The sequence below is a fragment of the Lagopus muta genome, chromosome 11, assembly GCF_023343835.1.
Source record: "Lagopus muta isolate bLagMut1 chromosome 11, bLagMut1 primary, whole genome shotgun sequence".
In the NCBI taxonomy this organism is placed as follows: domain Eukaryota; kingdom Metazoa; phylum Chordata; class Aves; order Galliformes; family Phasianidae; genus Lagopus; species Lagopus muta.
The window spans coordinates 6,884,779-6,900,248 of NC_064443.1; the positions used below are offsets into that span (position 1 = coordinate 6,884,779).

The window sequence follows — 15,470 nt, forward strand, 5'->3', positions numbered from 1 at the left end:
TCTGCTTCCTGGTGCTTTCTAAAAGCAGATAGACAATGTAGAGTGAATGACACTTAACTTTACACCAAATGGAGGATTTACACCCACTCACTGGAATTATACGCCTTTCTAGAAAAGCACACCTGGTGTGATTAAAAAGCTATCTTCCAGCAATGAAATTCAGAGAATTTTTGTGCCTAGCAAAGATTTAGGTACAAATCTATTGCAGAGTGCATGAAGAGAGCTTAGGGAGCTGTTTGTCATAGTGAAAATGATTGTCAGGCCGGGGAGGAAATACAAACATTTTACTTGCTTCAGCTGATTTAGATGCTTGAGTTGCTGTCAGATTAGCAGAGAAGCTCAGTGAGGGGTACTGGGGAGCCAATCTTGGTTGAGTGCAGGCAGGGAGCGAACGCCCAGTGAGGCTCCTGTTTCTCTGAATGACTCCTGGCAAACATAAACAGCACAGCCTGCTTTGCCTCATTCACGTCCCAAGCACAGCCGGGTTCTTGGTGTGACATTGTTTCCAAGCTTAATACCTGAGCTAGGTGAGCCTTCTCCTTCGGAGGAGGAGACGCCAGCCTGTACATGTTGTCTCAGCAGGCCAGGAGGGCAGCAGTGCTGCCAGGGCCTCCAGCCCAAGGATGGCTGTAAGGGCGGCTGCGGGTTCCAGCCATGGCAGCGCACCGCCTTCCCCACAGCTCCTTCCCGCCACCCCTGAGGATCACTGCTGCCCTGAGTCAGCGCAGCCACATGAGGAGGCGGTTGACGCCTTCCTGCCCATCACCGCGTGCCAGGCGGCACTGCGCACGCCCTGCAGGATCCTCCCCTCAGGCAGGTGAGCACTGGGACGGGCGTGACTTTTCTCAGAGCACAACTTCAGTTCTTTCAGCTTCTGCTGAGTTCACTTCCTTTCCTCGGAGCAGCTGAGGAGCCGAGCAGAGCCGAGCACGAGGAGAAGCACGCGCCAGGTATGTTCAAACTGTACCATGAACGCGTTGGGAAGCGCAGCCACGGCCAGCAGCCCACAACCAGCTGCCCTGCTCAGCAGGTGCCATGTCTGGGCTTGCCACAAGAGCTGGGCAAGAAGGACGTGCTGTTGCATGAGGCTCCAGTTCATACGACAGGTGCTGTGTGCCAGTCTGAGAGCCCTGCTGCTCCTCTGTCGTGTTGCAACTGTAGGTGTGGACATGAAGGCAGGCGGGTGACCTGCATCGTTGTCTCACTGGTGGCATTGACAGGAATAGCTTCAAACAGAGGGGCTGGCGGTTTTTTTCTCACTGAAGGAAACCACCAGCTACCACCACTGCCACCGCCTGCCAGGAGAGCTTCCTGAGGAGCAGTCAGGGCCAGCCTGAGGCGTGCAGTTGTGCTTCATGCTTTTTGCTCAGAGCTGTGGGTGCCCCATCCCTGGAGGAGCCCAAGGCCAGGAGGATGAGTGGGGTTGGTGGGCTGTGATCCTACATAATAGAATCTAAATAGAATCTTTCTGAATAACTGCATATCTGATGCCGCACACAGTGTTAAGGTGCTATGAAGAGCTCACTGCAGTGAGGTCTGGCTGCTGCTGAGGAGAGCAAGATGAGGTCTGTGGTTTGTGTCAGTCCCAGTGAGCTCGTGGCTGGGCTGAAAAGCCAGCGTCATCCTTCTTTTGTTAGGAGGTATAATCAACTAAATCACTTTTAAAACATGCAACAATTAAGTGCCAGCACTTATCCTTTGTTTAGATCTGATTTTCTTTCCAGAAGTGCCACAGGGGAATTAATTGTGCATAATCTAACCGAAGCAAGGTGCCTGACTTCCTTACTCACAGCAGTGTGGCAGCTGGCTGGCTCTACGCTGCTGCAGGCACTGAATGGAGCTCGGCTGCTCTGCAGCACTGGGCCCAGCGCACAGCCCAGCGTCCTGGTGCTGCCTGCTGGGCAGCTGAGCAGTTAGGTCAGTTGGGTCAGCAAGCAAATGGTTCTAAGGTCCATCAGTCTGACAGCAAAGGAGGCTTCCAGCGATGTGTCTGCTCTTCCCCCACTTGCAGAAGGGTGGATCTGAGCCCATTTTCACTCCATGGATCTCTATACACATGATGTGCAAATAATAACTCAGAACAGCAATGTTCAAGTTTGAAGTAACTTTGTTCCTTTTGGACTGGGTTTTCAGCCCTGCTGCCCACAAACAAGTCTGATGGATTTAACTTATAAAAACAAACACTGTTGGAGCATTTAGGCTGTGCGAATAGGAAGGCAAAAAGATGCTGAAAACCACTGCTGGATATATATAACTGCACAGAAATGACGTTCCTCACCGTGTGCTGAAAATGGGTTTGTCCAGGGTGTGGTGTGCTGGTTCCTGTATTTCAGCATCAGTGGTTGCTTAACAGGGCAGTGAGGACAGATGAGCTTCCTGCATTCCCTATTGGCTGCTCACAGCCACCATGGGCTGTCACACAGCACTGCTGCCACAGCTCAGGCAGCAAAGGCTGAAAGACAGCAAGGTTTGTAGGAGAGGTAGTAACTTTTATTGAAGTAGTGGATGGATTCAAAGCTTGTTTGTTCAAAAACATGCTGGTTCTTCTGGGTGTATCAGGTTGTTTAATAAAATGTATTAATCTGCCCATGTGAGTGCTGTCTTGCATAGACTTATCATTAACAATAATTTCACAGTGTTGTTAGAATATGAAATGTTTGTTTTCTCACAATACACCTGGCAGGTAGGGACCAGTTTTTGGGCTTAGCCTTTAAAAGTGATTGAGAGGTTAAGCAATTTCCTCATAGTCAAACTGCAAATGGCAAAACAGAATTTTAAACTAAGAACCTCTTCACTCAAGGAACATTTGCAGTCTAGAAAAGGAGAAAGCCCTCAGAGACACCGAGGTACCAAAATCAGAAGACCCTGACCTTGGTTCTAAAGAGGGGAAAGGTTTCATTTTACTTTGGAATCTGACTTTCTGTAGGAGCTGAGACACTAAAACACTGTTCTGTTACCAAAGATGAGATGTTTGTGTGTATGCAGTATGTCATCCTGCAGATACTAACTGAACCTGGTGCAGATCTTGGAATACTTTGGGGTTGGAGCTAGATGATCTTAAAGGTCCCTTCCAACCCAAGCCATTCTATGATTCTATGATTTCTATGGCTGGTGGTTGTCATTGAAACTGCCTATGGAAAAGCATCACTTGTCCATCTGCAAAATTTGAAGGAAGAACTTATTTTTAAGGTGCTTGACTAAAAGTCCATTGCTGAAAGGATCCAAAATCTATGTCGTAAGAAAGTGCTTGGGTGTCTAAATTATGTTTTCTTATTGTGCCTTGCACAGGAGAAACTGTGTTTTAGAGCCTCAAAAAGTCATCTTCTGCATCACTCAGTATAACAGCTTTATAGGAAGTGCTTCACAAGGGGGTGGTGTGAATGCAAGATGCCTGGACCACGGGAGGTGGAGGCAGCCATGTTCAGAACCCCAAGCACGACAAAAGATGCTTTGTCAGAGTAAAACTGCCTCAGTAAGTAAATAAAGAAATGTATTAGGTGAGTTTAGCAAACCAAAAGGAAACACTGCACTTTGGGGATGTCAGAATTTTGTTTCCATGTTATTGGATAACAGCAAGAAACTTTCTGGGATTGAAATTTCAAAGTTTTCAATTCCTAAACGTAAACTTGTGGAAGCATCCTTTAGATGACAACTGGGAAGAAGAGAATGAAATGTCAAAGGCTTCTCTCAGATGTGATTTCCAAATCTTGCTGGGCTCCCATCTGAACTACTTCTACTATTTTCCTTGATAGGTATATTTTAAATGTAAGGATGTCGAAGGTAACAAATAATTGTTCTGTTTTGTGAATGCAACTGTGCCTATTAAGTTACTCACATCTGTGAATGATCAAGTCAGACTTCTTTTGGTTTTACTCATGATGATGAGACTTTTGTTCTTTCCTAACTGAAGGCAGCCCAGCCAGACTCACTTGGAGGAGCAGAGAATGGGTCTGGAAGGGTAAATGAACCATGATATGAAACTGCCATTGCAACAGAGACATGATTTCTAAACTGAAGTGCTTAGAGATAGATGCCATGTCTGCAGGAGAGCAAGAGTAAGGCAGAAGAATAGAGGTCAGACTAATCTTCTAAACAATACCTGCTTTTTTTTCTCCTTTCAAACAGAAATGGAGAACCTCAGTATCCCACTCCCAGATCTCAGCAAAGAACAACAAGGTAGGGATAATACACAAAGGTCAGAGCTTCTACTCATTCACACTACACAACAGTTTTTCCTGGACTGACCATGAGTCAGTGAGACTTGTTTCCTCTGAAAACACACTCCATCCACATTCCTGCTTATAAACAGACCAGTGGTCAGTTCTCTGCTCTTCCACAGGTTTCTCATCTGGCCTTTGCACATCCTTGTACGTATGTTTTTTTTTCCATGCACTAAATGCCTAACAATTTACAGAAAGCAGTAGGTTTTAGTTGGAATCTCGCTCTGTACGTCCTTATAGCATGATCAGAATAAGTGCCTGTTCAATATTTAGAATTACTTCCCTTGCTGCTTTTCCTGAAACGGTAGCATCATGAAGACACCCATTAGAGTGGACTATCAGCCTTTTTGCCCTCTGTTTCTGGTGGATTGAGTTGCTTTATGCTATGCAACACTGCTCTTTTTCCTATAAGCCAAAACGCTGCAGTCTGATGTCTATCACCACACCCACACTGAGCACAACAGGAAAACTCACGCAACCCACCTCTACTTCAGTGCAGTGATTGACTTGTTTTTCCTCCCAGACATTTTCCAGAGGGCTTTTATTGCTGATGACAATTACTTGGAGAATCACGAGGAAATGAACCAGTCCTTCTGGGAATCACTGGTAAAAAGCTTAGCCACCACTGATCCACCTATCCTGGCCGCTGAAGAGAAGAACAGTGTAAGTTGCTAAAGAAACCTTAACAAAAAAAAAGGATTCTCGTGTCGTTCTCCAGCACTTTAGTACTTCTCTGATATATTTTTGGGAGAGAGACCATACAGCCTGGTTATCTGTTATATTTTTAGACATTCTTCTGTAAGATATCACAAGGAGTGCGTGCCCATTTCAGGCCCTATGCTATATTTCTCCAGTTCTTCAGTCATTTATTGCACACCATGCTTCTTTCCCCACTGATGCTCTGCTTTAAGTTGCTGAATAGAGTTTACATTTTCTTCACACTTTTGGTGTTGCTTTTTGTCCCTGATTTTTCCCCTTGTGTAGCAGGAGCTATGGATCACGTTCCTAACAGTGAGACTCATTGCTTCTATTTCATCATCTGTTCCCACACACTGTGTTTTATTGGAAGGACTATTTGCTATCTATTCATCTTTCAGCTCCTCAACAGGTGCAGCGTCCTGCCTGGGGGCTGTGCAGCCTGCCTGAAAGCCATAGAGATGAAAGGCGTCAGGGCAATGGCAGTCCTTTACCTCTTGCTGAAGAGTTCCAACCCATCTGTGTATCAGCAGCTGCCCAGTTCCAAGGGAAAGGGTGAGTCCTACCTGGTATCACTTCATCTGTTCTGTTAAATTTACTGTATTGCCTGTAAGAAAACTCAAAGCTTGGCAGTGATTATTAGTGAGAAAGGGTACAGAAACATTGCTTAGAAAAGTCAGGGATAATGGGAGCTAAAGATAGGTGGTGTTTTATTTTAGTCTGTGTTAATTTCAGGGGAGAAAAAAAAAACCAACCCAAGCCCTTGTTCACTTAGGTATAGACGATGATGCCCAGGAACTTCTGAGACTTAGAGCAATCCCTCATTTTTGTCTTAACTGGGCTAATGACAGCCATTCCCCAGCCAGTTTGGACCTCTCTGAGCTGCCATAGTAAGAAATCAGGGTCAAGCTCTGTAAATGCTTCTGAAAATGTCTCTAGTAGGATGTGCAGCACAGCACTAACCAAAACCAGCAGGCAGAAGATGCAATTCAGGTTGCTGAGCCTGGCAACAAGAGCCAGGTTCCACTACGTTTCCCACTTGCCATGTTGTGTGATAAACAATTCCATGGAGTCCACAGAGTTGCTGTCTTTAATACAGCATGAAGGTGCACTCACTTAAGGTGACCCTGAATTTAACTGGACACCTTCAAGGGGGTGCCCTCTTCTTCAGGATGGAACACATTCACAAAGGGCAGACATCCCATAGCCCAAAAAGCAGCCCTTCTTGGGGCATTTGTCACAGCAGGTCTGCTTGTGCTGACAGGGACCCAATTCCCAATTCTAATACAGTGAGCTGCGCTGGCAATTGAGGGAGGTGGGGGAAATTGTGTCTCTGGCTATGTCCAAATATTACAACTAACAGTGAAGAGATGCACAGACCTGCCAGGACTCGGCACAGAACTGAAGTTAGAGCTGCTAAGAAACACCTGTAACTCCAGCCACAGAAGCCAGGAGCACCGCACTGCCCAGCCCAGGACTCAGCAGCCTACACAGTTTTTGGTTTAGCTGACATTGAGAGTTCTGCTTTTATGCCACGAGAGGGTGCTGGCACTGCAGCACAGCCACAGGAGCCCGGCAGAAATCGGAGTGCTGGAGGGAGGAGTAGCCCAGGAGCAGGAAAGCAGCTGTTCTCCATCTAAATCACCTTTCAGCTGCAGATGCTGCTGCTCCAGGCAGCGGGAAAAGTCACAGGGGTAACATTATGGGTAAATTAAAGGCAAGAATATGAGACCTAAGCATCTACTGCAACCATTTAAGTCAGTTAAACAGTGGTGTGAAGCTTCTATTGTAATGCTCCGTACTGCTGCTGGACTACAGATAGCACAGCTGAAAGGCTCTCTCTGATTTCTTGTCAAGCCTTAAATACAACATTATGAAACACTGTTAATATATCACTATAAATAAAACAAAAAAATTTCCATTTTTGTTTTGTCTGTATATCATAACAGATGAAAAATTAAAACTCCTCAAGAGATTGGAAAGAAATCTCATGCTTTCACAAGAGGATAAAAAGGCTGAAAACTCCTCCCAGGAATCCACAGATGAAGATACACGTGGTAAAAAAGATTGTTTTGTTTTCCCCTGGCACATAACTTAGTCTGATTACGTGTTCTAAGGAGACTGACACCAGAGACTTGCAACAATTCAGTAGCCATCTGGTATAACCCCAGAGAAATAAACTGTGCAAAAGACACAGAAAATAATCACTATCTCTAGATTTATTTATTGTTAACAAAATAATGGTTGCTTCCTGTTGTTGGGAAATTGGAGGACCAAGAAGTGCTGCAAGCTGCTGCAAATTTCCTCTGTGAACACAGGACCATGTTTTTTGTGATGTTTATGGTCTAGCTGAAGTGCTACAGCAGGAGGCAGATAGTCAATGACAATGCTGCAGTACTTCCTAGCAATCATCAATGGTGTATCAAAGGTCACTTTTGGTTGCCCTCAAGCCATTTCTCTTCATGGAAAACCAGAGAGGCTAAAAGATGACAGGCGACATGGAAATGAGATTTTGCTGGCATTGGCTTATTCTGTCACAAAAAGCCATGCACTAATTACCATTAATTGTGTTCAGAAACAAAACTTTAAAACCAGTTAGCAGTGCTGATGATATATTTGTGTTCTAAATAAGACGTCTCGCTAACACTCCTTTATATGATCTATTCCATCATCTTTTGGTGTTTGATTTTACTGTTTTTCTTCAATTCAGCTAGATTTAAAGAGAGCAGTGAGGCAAAAGCAGCCAATAATAATGTTTGCACTACCAAATTCTCATTTTTTATTTAAATATCCCATGACCATTATTATATTGTGAGCAAAAAGCTATACCACTACTGTTTCTGGTATTGCTAGTACACTTTTCTTGCTTACTATCTCCACAATAATCCATCTTCCTTGAACTGTTCACAGTTTCTTAAACTCAGACACTTTTTTTCCTGTTCTGCTTTGGATGCAACACAAATTGGTGGCAATCTCTACATCAGAGTTGTGTCTTATACCAAGTGCTCTTATCACAGCAGGTTGTTTCCTCGCCTTCTCTGTGGAACCTGCTTTAGCAGGGGGTTGGACTAGGTGATCATAAGGGGTCCCTTCCAACCCCTAATGACTGCGTGTGTGACTTTAATCATTTTATCTATCCAGACAGCGATGAAGAAGATTTAGGAAGACACAAGACTGAAGGCCACCTGCTTGGAGGTGGGACAAAGTGTCAACACTGTTACTTTTTTTTTTTTTTTAGAGAAAACAAGTATAAAATAGAAAACAAATAGTTTCTGGAATTCTTTGGTTTGACTTCAGAACAGTGGTAGATTAACACTCTACAGGCAGTATTAGATGTAGGAAAGGCATTTCTTGCAAGATGAAACTAATAGTAATGCTTAGCCATGGCCCGTGGTTAGAACTGAACTATGAGAACAACAAAATCTAGCACTGTGGGAGAACTACTGCTGCCTGGGTCTGCACAGTCACCAATGAAACACAGCAAAAGAGTTTTGAAAGCATCCATCACAGCCACTACTTACAGGGTTTGCTTTCCACTCTCTACACAGACCAGAGATCATCAGCAAGGACCACTCTTTGAATCTTGGTCCTGAGGCTCTTCCATTCTTTCCAAAAGATAAACTGGAAAAGAAGTGCAGTGCAGAAAAGATGTTGTGTCAACACAGCCATCAGCTACTGGTATAGAATCACTGATTTAGAAAAGAAAAAAAAGAAAATTCAGGCCTTTAATCATTTAATATGCATCTTAAATTGATTCCACCCCAGATATAAAAGTAGTTCATTTAAACTAACAGCAGGTTTAATTCATCTCACACGAATCTGATTCTGCCTGACTCCGGCTATTGTTTGATAAGAAATGTGTGGTGTCAATACTCCATTCACATCTCCTTTAGATCTGCATACCCACCATAACAGACCTCCTTCTGAAGAGCAGCAGTTGGTATCCACCAGCTCACACTGACACAAGCACGCTTATTTCAGCACAGTGGCTTGGGTTAGGGTTGGCAGCAAAATATGCATGTTTATTGTAGACATTAACCTGCATCCTCTGTCCATAATATTTCAGGTATACCAGCTGAGGTTGTTCCCTACGGAGATTCAGGTAGGTGTTCCCAGATAAGAACCTCATCCTGCAGGAAGGAAGACTTTGTTAACATAGTTCCTTCTTTTTGATTTTTTTTAAAATATAGAATAACTACCTGACTGTAGATCCATTATGTTCCCATTGGTGTGGTGTTGGCCTTGGGCAAAATTACCCATTTTTTGGTAGCACTGCCAGAGACGAGGATCAGCTCACAGCAGTTGCAATCCTTTCTAATGGAAATCCGAGCAACATTACTGGGCAACCTGGAAACCTGGTTTCTGCCAGCTGGTGAATTCTGAATGCCTAACTCACTTAGCTCAGAGCATTCTCCAAAACAAGATGCTAGCTGAAAGCCAAATGATAGGCAACAGAAACAGTCCCACTGAGAGCTTGACCAGGTGGTTGCACTCTGAAGGCATATTTCCTTTTGTAAGGGACTGTAAGCAGCAGCAGAACTGATGTAAGACAACCACGATAGAAAATTTTCAATGGCTTGATCACATTATCAACATCATCCGTCTCAATCCCAGGTCAATTCCATACTGATTAGAGCAAAAAGAAGGCTGGCCCTTCTGAGAGGACAGCTGTTCGACTAGTTCTTTTCTGCAAAGTGGGGAAGAGTTGCTGTAACTCAGACTTTTTCAGCTAAGGAAGGAGAGTGTAAATGGCAGAAAAATCATTAGGGGAGAATTCTGAGTTGCCCATCAGCGAGGAGAACATAGAACACAGGAGCAGAGGAGTGTGTGTACCACAGTTCAACATTTTCCCCACATTGCCAGGTGCAGAAAGGAACGCAGCAATTCTCCAGTTGGCTTTTGTCCCCGCTGCGTCACCTCTCTCCGCAGCCTTTGTTACTTCAGCGCTAGATTAGTTCAGTACACTAGACCAAGCCATTGAAAATATTTAGCTAGTACTGGACACCCTGTCTACTGCATTTGAAAGGCTCATGTGATCTGTGGACACAGCTCATTTCTGACTCAGGCCGGTTCCAACTTCAGTTCTAGCAACCAAATATTAACAGGGAAGTCATCAATCATCTACTGCCCAGCTATTCCAGCTACCTGGGACCACTGCAAATAAGTGTTTTCCATTATCTTACCTTGGGGTTCTGATTTCATCAAATTTGTGGCAGTTTCTAGTGCTATTTTACTGAGTCCTAGACCAGAATATTCATCCAGCTTGACAGTACCGCTGTGTTTTTAATCACAGAAATAATACAACTATGTTGCTTTTCAGAAATAACCAGAAGAGAAGATTCAACTGCAGATGGTAAATACTAACAAGCAAAACAAGTTTTTCTTGTGAATGTGGTCTTTCAGCATTCAGTTTTACTTAGCAGTGATAGCTATACCAGCTCCTAGGTACTTAGGTATTTTGTAAGTAAAAAGTAGAAGCTTTAAGAACAACTACTAAAATGTGTTATAGTGCTTTGATAGGAGAAATACTGTGCAAAATATGATCTGATGCGAAGTTACCACGGTACTATTGCATGCAGGAGGCAGAGTAACACAACAGACACATAACAGGTCTGAACATTAATTCACACAAGTTCTGTCACTACAAGTCTTCACATAGACAACCATGCAGAGGAACATCTGTGAGTTAAAGTAGTGCCATGCTATGTTAACATTAATCATCATACTTGAAACTTTAAAAATACCAAGGTTGTTCTTACGTTCTTCCTCCTCTGTATTGACATAATTAGATACCCATAAGAGTAATTGCCAGCTACAACAGTTCTTAATTTGGGAGGTGCAGAAATACTGTAATATTAGACCAAAGTAGATAGACTGATAACACTCATGTACTGATAATAACGAAGATTGTTATACTGTTGTTTAAGTGACATCACAAATCAAACTGAAGCTCCCTTGTACCTTTGCTTTAGTTGCCCACTGTAATTCTGAGACCACGATTGCCCCAGACTTAACAGAAAAGACCTGGAGTTCTTTAAAAGCAATTTGGAATTATTAATTGAATAATGCTGTTTTTACAATTGCTACAGACCATTTGGAAAGTAGTTTGGGGAGCAATTTTAAAACTGCTAATTTGACCTCCCTGAAAAATTTGCAGCTTTTTCCTCTGAACAAACTTTTTTTTTAAAATATATTCTGCTCTCAGATTCTTAGCTACAAAAAGGGAAAGAAACTTAAAATGCCTGAATTTCACAGTTACATTGCAATAAAAGACCTCTCTTTCTCACAGCATATGGGAACAAGAACATTCACCCTCAATGGTGGACAGTACGGTGGATGGGCATACGCAAGGATGGTAATTCTTTTTTTTAATTCAGCTGACATCAATCCCATTGAACATTAGACCAAGAATAAGTTTCCTAGCTCAAAAAACTTCTCAACTTGAATAGTTTGTTGAAGGTCATTGGGCCTTCTTGACAAAGGCCATTAAAGCTTCTCACATGACAAGCTGTATTTGTGATGTTGAGCTTACTGTATGAGACATCCCTCATGGAAGTACACTTTATTCACTGACTGATACACTAGAACCTCATGTGTACTCCTAAGGGAACAATGCCAGCAGTTGTGACCTAATTTCCCCTCTCTATTTCAGATGAATTCTTTCATTTTGTTATTCTTTGCTTCGCAATTGGAGCTTTACTAGTTTGCTACTACTACTACAAAGGTAAGGCAAGGCTTCAACAGAAGGTTAAATTGCTGCAGTCCAAAAAGTGCACAAAGCCAAACACCTATTTTGTTGTCTTAGATTGGACAATTTCTCTTGGAATTGGTTTAATCACCTTTGCTTCTCTGGAAACCACTGGGATTTATTTTGGTCTAGGTAAGTATCTACAACAGCCAGTTCTGTACCAACACGATGGATACGAGGGCACGCAGTCACTGAACTACACAAGTAGGGAAAATGGCTACTGCTGAGATTCTTTAAATCGTCACCTAACCTGCCTGTCTCATTCACAATTACACAGCGTGGCTGAAAACAAACATGCCTCTGTGACACCGAAGGCAGATGTGGTTCGTGCTGGTCACAAGACCTTGAGTCACCTCTCTGGTAGCAAAGGCAGAATGCTGTGTTGCCATGACAACATGTCACTTTAGCAGGGAGGCAGTCTTTGCAGAATACAGTTCTTTAAGGGGCTGTGCACTTGAGCTGCCATTCATTCCCCCAGGACTGGGGTTGCTGAACACCCCAAGGATCAAATTCCAGCAGAACCTGGATCATGGCAGTTATTAAGAATTTTATATTTAAAAAAAAAAAAAACACACGAGAAAGATTCTTGGCTATCCCTAGGTATCTCAAAGGAAAGATGCAGACAGCAGCAAGGCATGGCTTTCAAACTGAGAACAGAAGCCTCTAAGTTTGTGCTACAGCTTTTGGTAGGTTGTGGATGGTTCAATGTGGAATTACACTTGTCACTACTTTGCTATCAGTGATGTCACAGACAGTGATAAACAGTAATCTTAGGTTCCTTAATGGTACAACCGGCATTTGTTTGGCTTTAGCTGTTATTCAGTGTTTTGTGTTTTATGTTTATATCTGGCTTATCTTGGAAAAAAAATGTGTTTTCACAATTAGTGTATCGACTTCGGAGCGTGCTGGATGGTTTTGTTCCTCTGATCGAGAAGTTCAGGCCAACAGGTAACTGATCTTACTGCCTGCATTCCTAAGCCCCTAGACCTTCCTCATTAGGAAATGAGTGAAACTATTTTGGTTAACTCTCAAGATCAACGTCTCAAAATTACAATGGCATCATTTCAATAAAAAAATAAAACATTACAGTCCACTATAGCTGCTGGATTTGGAAATTAATTATTCTTGACTCTCCACACGGCAGAGCATTTTCACATTTTTAATACTCTGCTCTGCTGGGGACTTCAACTATTCCCTGAAAATGTCTGAATTCAAGGTCTATAGCTCCATTTAAAATTGAGTGAAAGGGGGTGGTTTCTTTTTGCTGATTTTTTAAACGGGCTCCAGGCTCATGTCTAAGTTCATGAACACAAGAGCTGAGGAGTGCTGAGAAGTTGCAACAAGGGCTTACAGTCAATATGTGACACCGAATTTTAAACACAACAGTTTTGACAAGTCTTCTTTTTTCATCACCATGCAGGTATGAGGAAAGCTGCCTAAGAGCATTTCAGAAGAATTCAACAAAACTCTCCTGCTTGGATTTATAGAATTAAAAGAACTGCTTTATCAGGCAGTCATAAAATCATAACAGCTAACACAAAGCACTGAAACGTTGAACAATAGAAATATATTCAGTCCACTCAAAAATGAAGTTAAAACTGAAGAGATTTGTAACTCAGTTGAGCTCATAAAATTATTTAGATCCAAGTTTATATTTAATTCTGCTCAATATAAGCATTTTTTTCCTTCCCTCCCACGTTTATTCACATTAAGTCCAGCCGTGGTGTATGAAAATCAACACAAAGACCTGTACTATTTTCAGCTGGTTCTGGATGTTTCAGTAGGAATCTTGGCACCAGAAAGCCACCTCCTCTTTACCCTTCTGATGCTGCAAGTCAGGCAGACACCAGCTGCCTGCTTACACAGTTGAGCCCCAGCAGTGCAATAGCACTGAAGCAGATTAATTTATTGTGGCAGAACTTAATATAGTGGGCATATAATGATTTCTCCCAGTGAAAGCTGGGCAAGATTTTACATGCAGTGACATAATGGTGCATTAATGAGGTTGTTAACAGCAGCAAATTTCATCTCTTTGAAGAGGAGAGAAATAAAATGTTTGGTTTGACCCACCCCCTTTTTTTTTTCCTTCTGATAAAATAGCTTATGGGGACATCATGCATTGCATAAAATACACTATAATATTTCAATTATTCTCTTTAGTTTTTAATCAATTGTATACATATGTAGGACTAATATAAAGCAAAGCAAAATCAAGCAGTTTACCTTCACATTTTTAGTAAAAACATGAGGTCTTCATGACCATAGGGGAAGGCATCAAAATCAGACGGAATCATAAAACACGAAACTGTAAGAAAATGCAGATCTAAAAAGCCATCAGCCCTAACAGCCCAGCTTTAGTTCAGTGAAACATTTTCAAGCCTTGCTCAGAAAATTAAAAAGCCTACTTTTCAGGAGTGGTACTTAACTTTAAGCACCAATATCTATCATTCTTAAGTATTGCAGTTCCTTCTGCACACCCATAAATATAAACAATTGCGTGCAGGCCTGTACGAACACAGCACAGCAGTTACCTAACATGTCAGGGATTAAATTAAGCAATAAGGATAAATACAAGTTATTTTGTAATATTTATATTCTCATTTACATGTACATTATATTACATGTATACATAGAAATACTTTCTCACATCAAATTACTGTTGCTTTCAGTCTGCAAATAAAGTCTTGTTGAGACCAGTGTAGGACTGTTAGCGTACAACAGTTTTTGAGTGAACTGAAAACTATGTATACTGCCATCCTGCTCTCATCATTTGAGTTTATTTTTCTTTTTAGATGTCTCTTGTGCTGTGGCACAGTCAGAATGAGAAACATTTCTTCATATGAAATATGATTTCAAATGTCCAAATGCAGTACTCAGCAGTCAAGAGAATGAAAACAACCAGAAGCTGTTAAGGGCAAAATCAAAGTGGAAAAACATTTTAAAATCACATAGTAGAACTTATCGTGGGGAATGAACAACTACACCCAACAGAGAGCAGATCACATGAGAAGAATTGCTTCTATGTAAAAAGTAACTTACCCATTCAGCTGTATCCTCCTGGGTACTCTAAGAATTTCCTGATGTTCTTTCAGATTCTTCTTCAGTCCCTCTCAGCATTTTAAATATTTCTGCCTCCTGACCAAAGACAACACTGCCATTCTGGTTTCATGCATCACCCCTGCTGCAGCAGTGCCAAGCATTCAAAAATATGATACAAGTTCCTACGAAGAGTTTCAAACTCCTTAAAAGAGCTTGAACTTGTGTCAGCCAGCATTCCCCAAGTCCAGCAAATCCTTCTTGAGCTCCCAGCTTATCAGTCCTTTCTAGAGCTCTGCTGAGCATTCACCTCCCTCTATTGGCTCCCCAGTACAGGTACATTTCCTTCTAGTATGCTCACATTACCCAGACTTCTTCCTTTTTCTCTTTTGTTTGTAATGGATGTGAGGCAATGCAGAAAACAGGAATACAAGAATGCACTAGCCACTGTCTTCCTGCAATACACATTCTGCTTTTCATTATCCAACAAGTAACATTTCTGTCCAGATGAGTTTTGGCAGCAAGAATTCTGGTTTTTGCCCAGCTCCCTTCAAGACAAAGTTTTAAATATTCAACAGCAAATTCAAGTTAACATTAAAAATCTAGGCTTCTATGCCCATCATTCTAGGCTTCTATGCCCACTACCCAATTTCCTTGCTGAAGCTCAGGCCACTTAGAAATTCACTGAACACACAACCATTCCCACCCTAGAGCTTGCAGCAAGAGAAGTTAGCTGTAAAGTACAAAAAACTGCCTCTACAGTACGTACA

General features: G+C 42.2%; 1 protein-coding gene across 8 annotated transcripts; it reads left to right on the forward strand.

Moving 5' to 3' along the window:
* The first annotated feature begins 679 nt into the window (after nucleotides 1-679).
* TMEM40 (transmembrane protein 40) lies at nucleotides 680-15,463 on the forward strand. 8 transcript variants are annotated; one of them, XM_048957132.1, is made up of 10 exons: nucleotides 680-950; nucleotides 4,126-4,176; nucleotides 4,744-4,883; nucleotides 5,318-5,471; nucleotides 6,866-6,973; nucleotides 8,058-8,111; nucleotides 8,983-9,018; nucleotides 10,237-10,269; nucleotides 11,206-11,271; nucleotides 11,569-15,463. In XM_048957132.1, exons 2-10 carry the CDS (start codon nucleotides 4,128-4,130, stop codon nucleotides 11,889-11,891), a joined length of 963 nt encoding a protein of 320 aa, XP_048813089.1. In that variant the 5' UTR covers nucleotides 680-950; nucleotides 4,126-4,127; the 3' UTR covers nucleotides 11,892-15,463. The 8 variants fall into 8 exon arrangements, with proteins under 8 accessions (XP_048813089.1, XP_048813088.1, XP_048813090.1 ...); XM_048957131.1 differs by having other exon boundaries at nucleotides 903-950; nucleotides 3,289-4,176; XM_048957133.1 differs by lacking the exon at nucleotides 680-950 and adding an exon at nucleotides 1,756-3,472.
* Nucleotides 15,464-15,470: the final 7 nt, after the last annotated feature.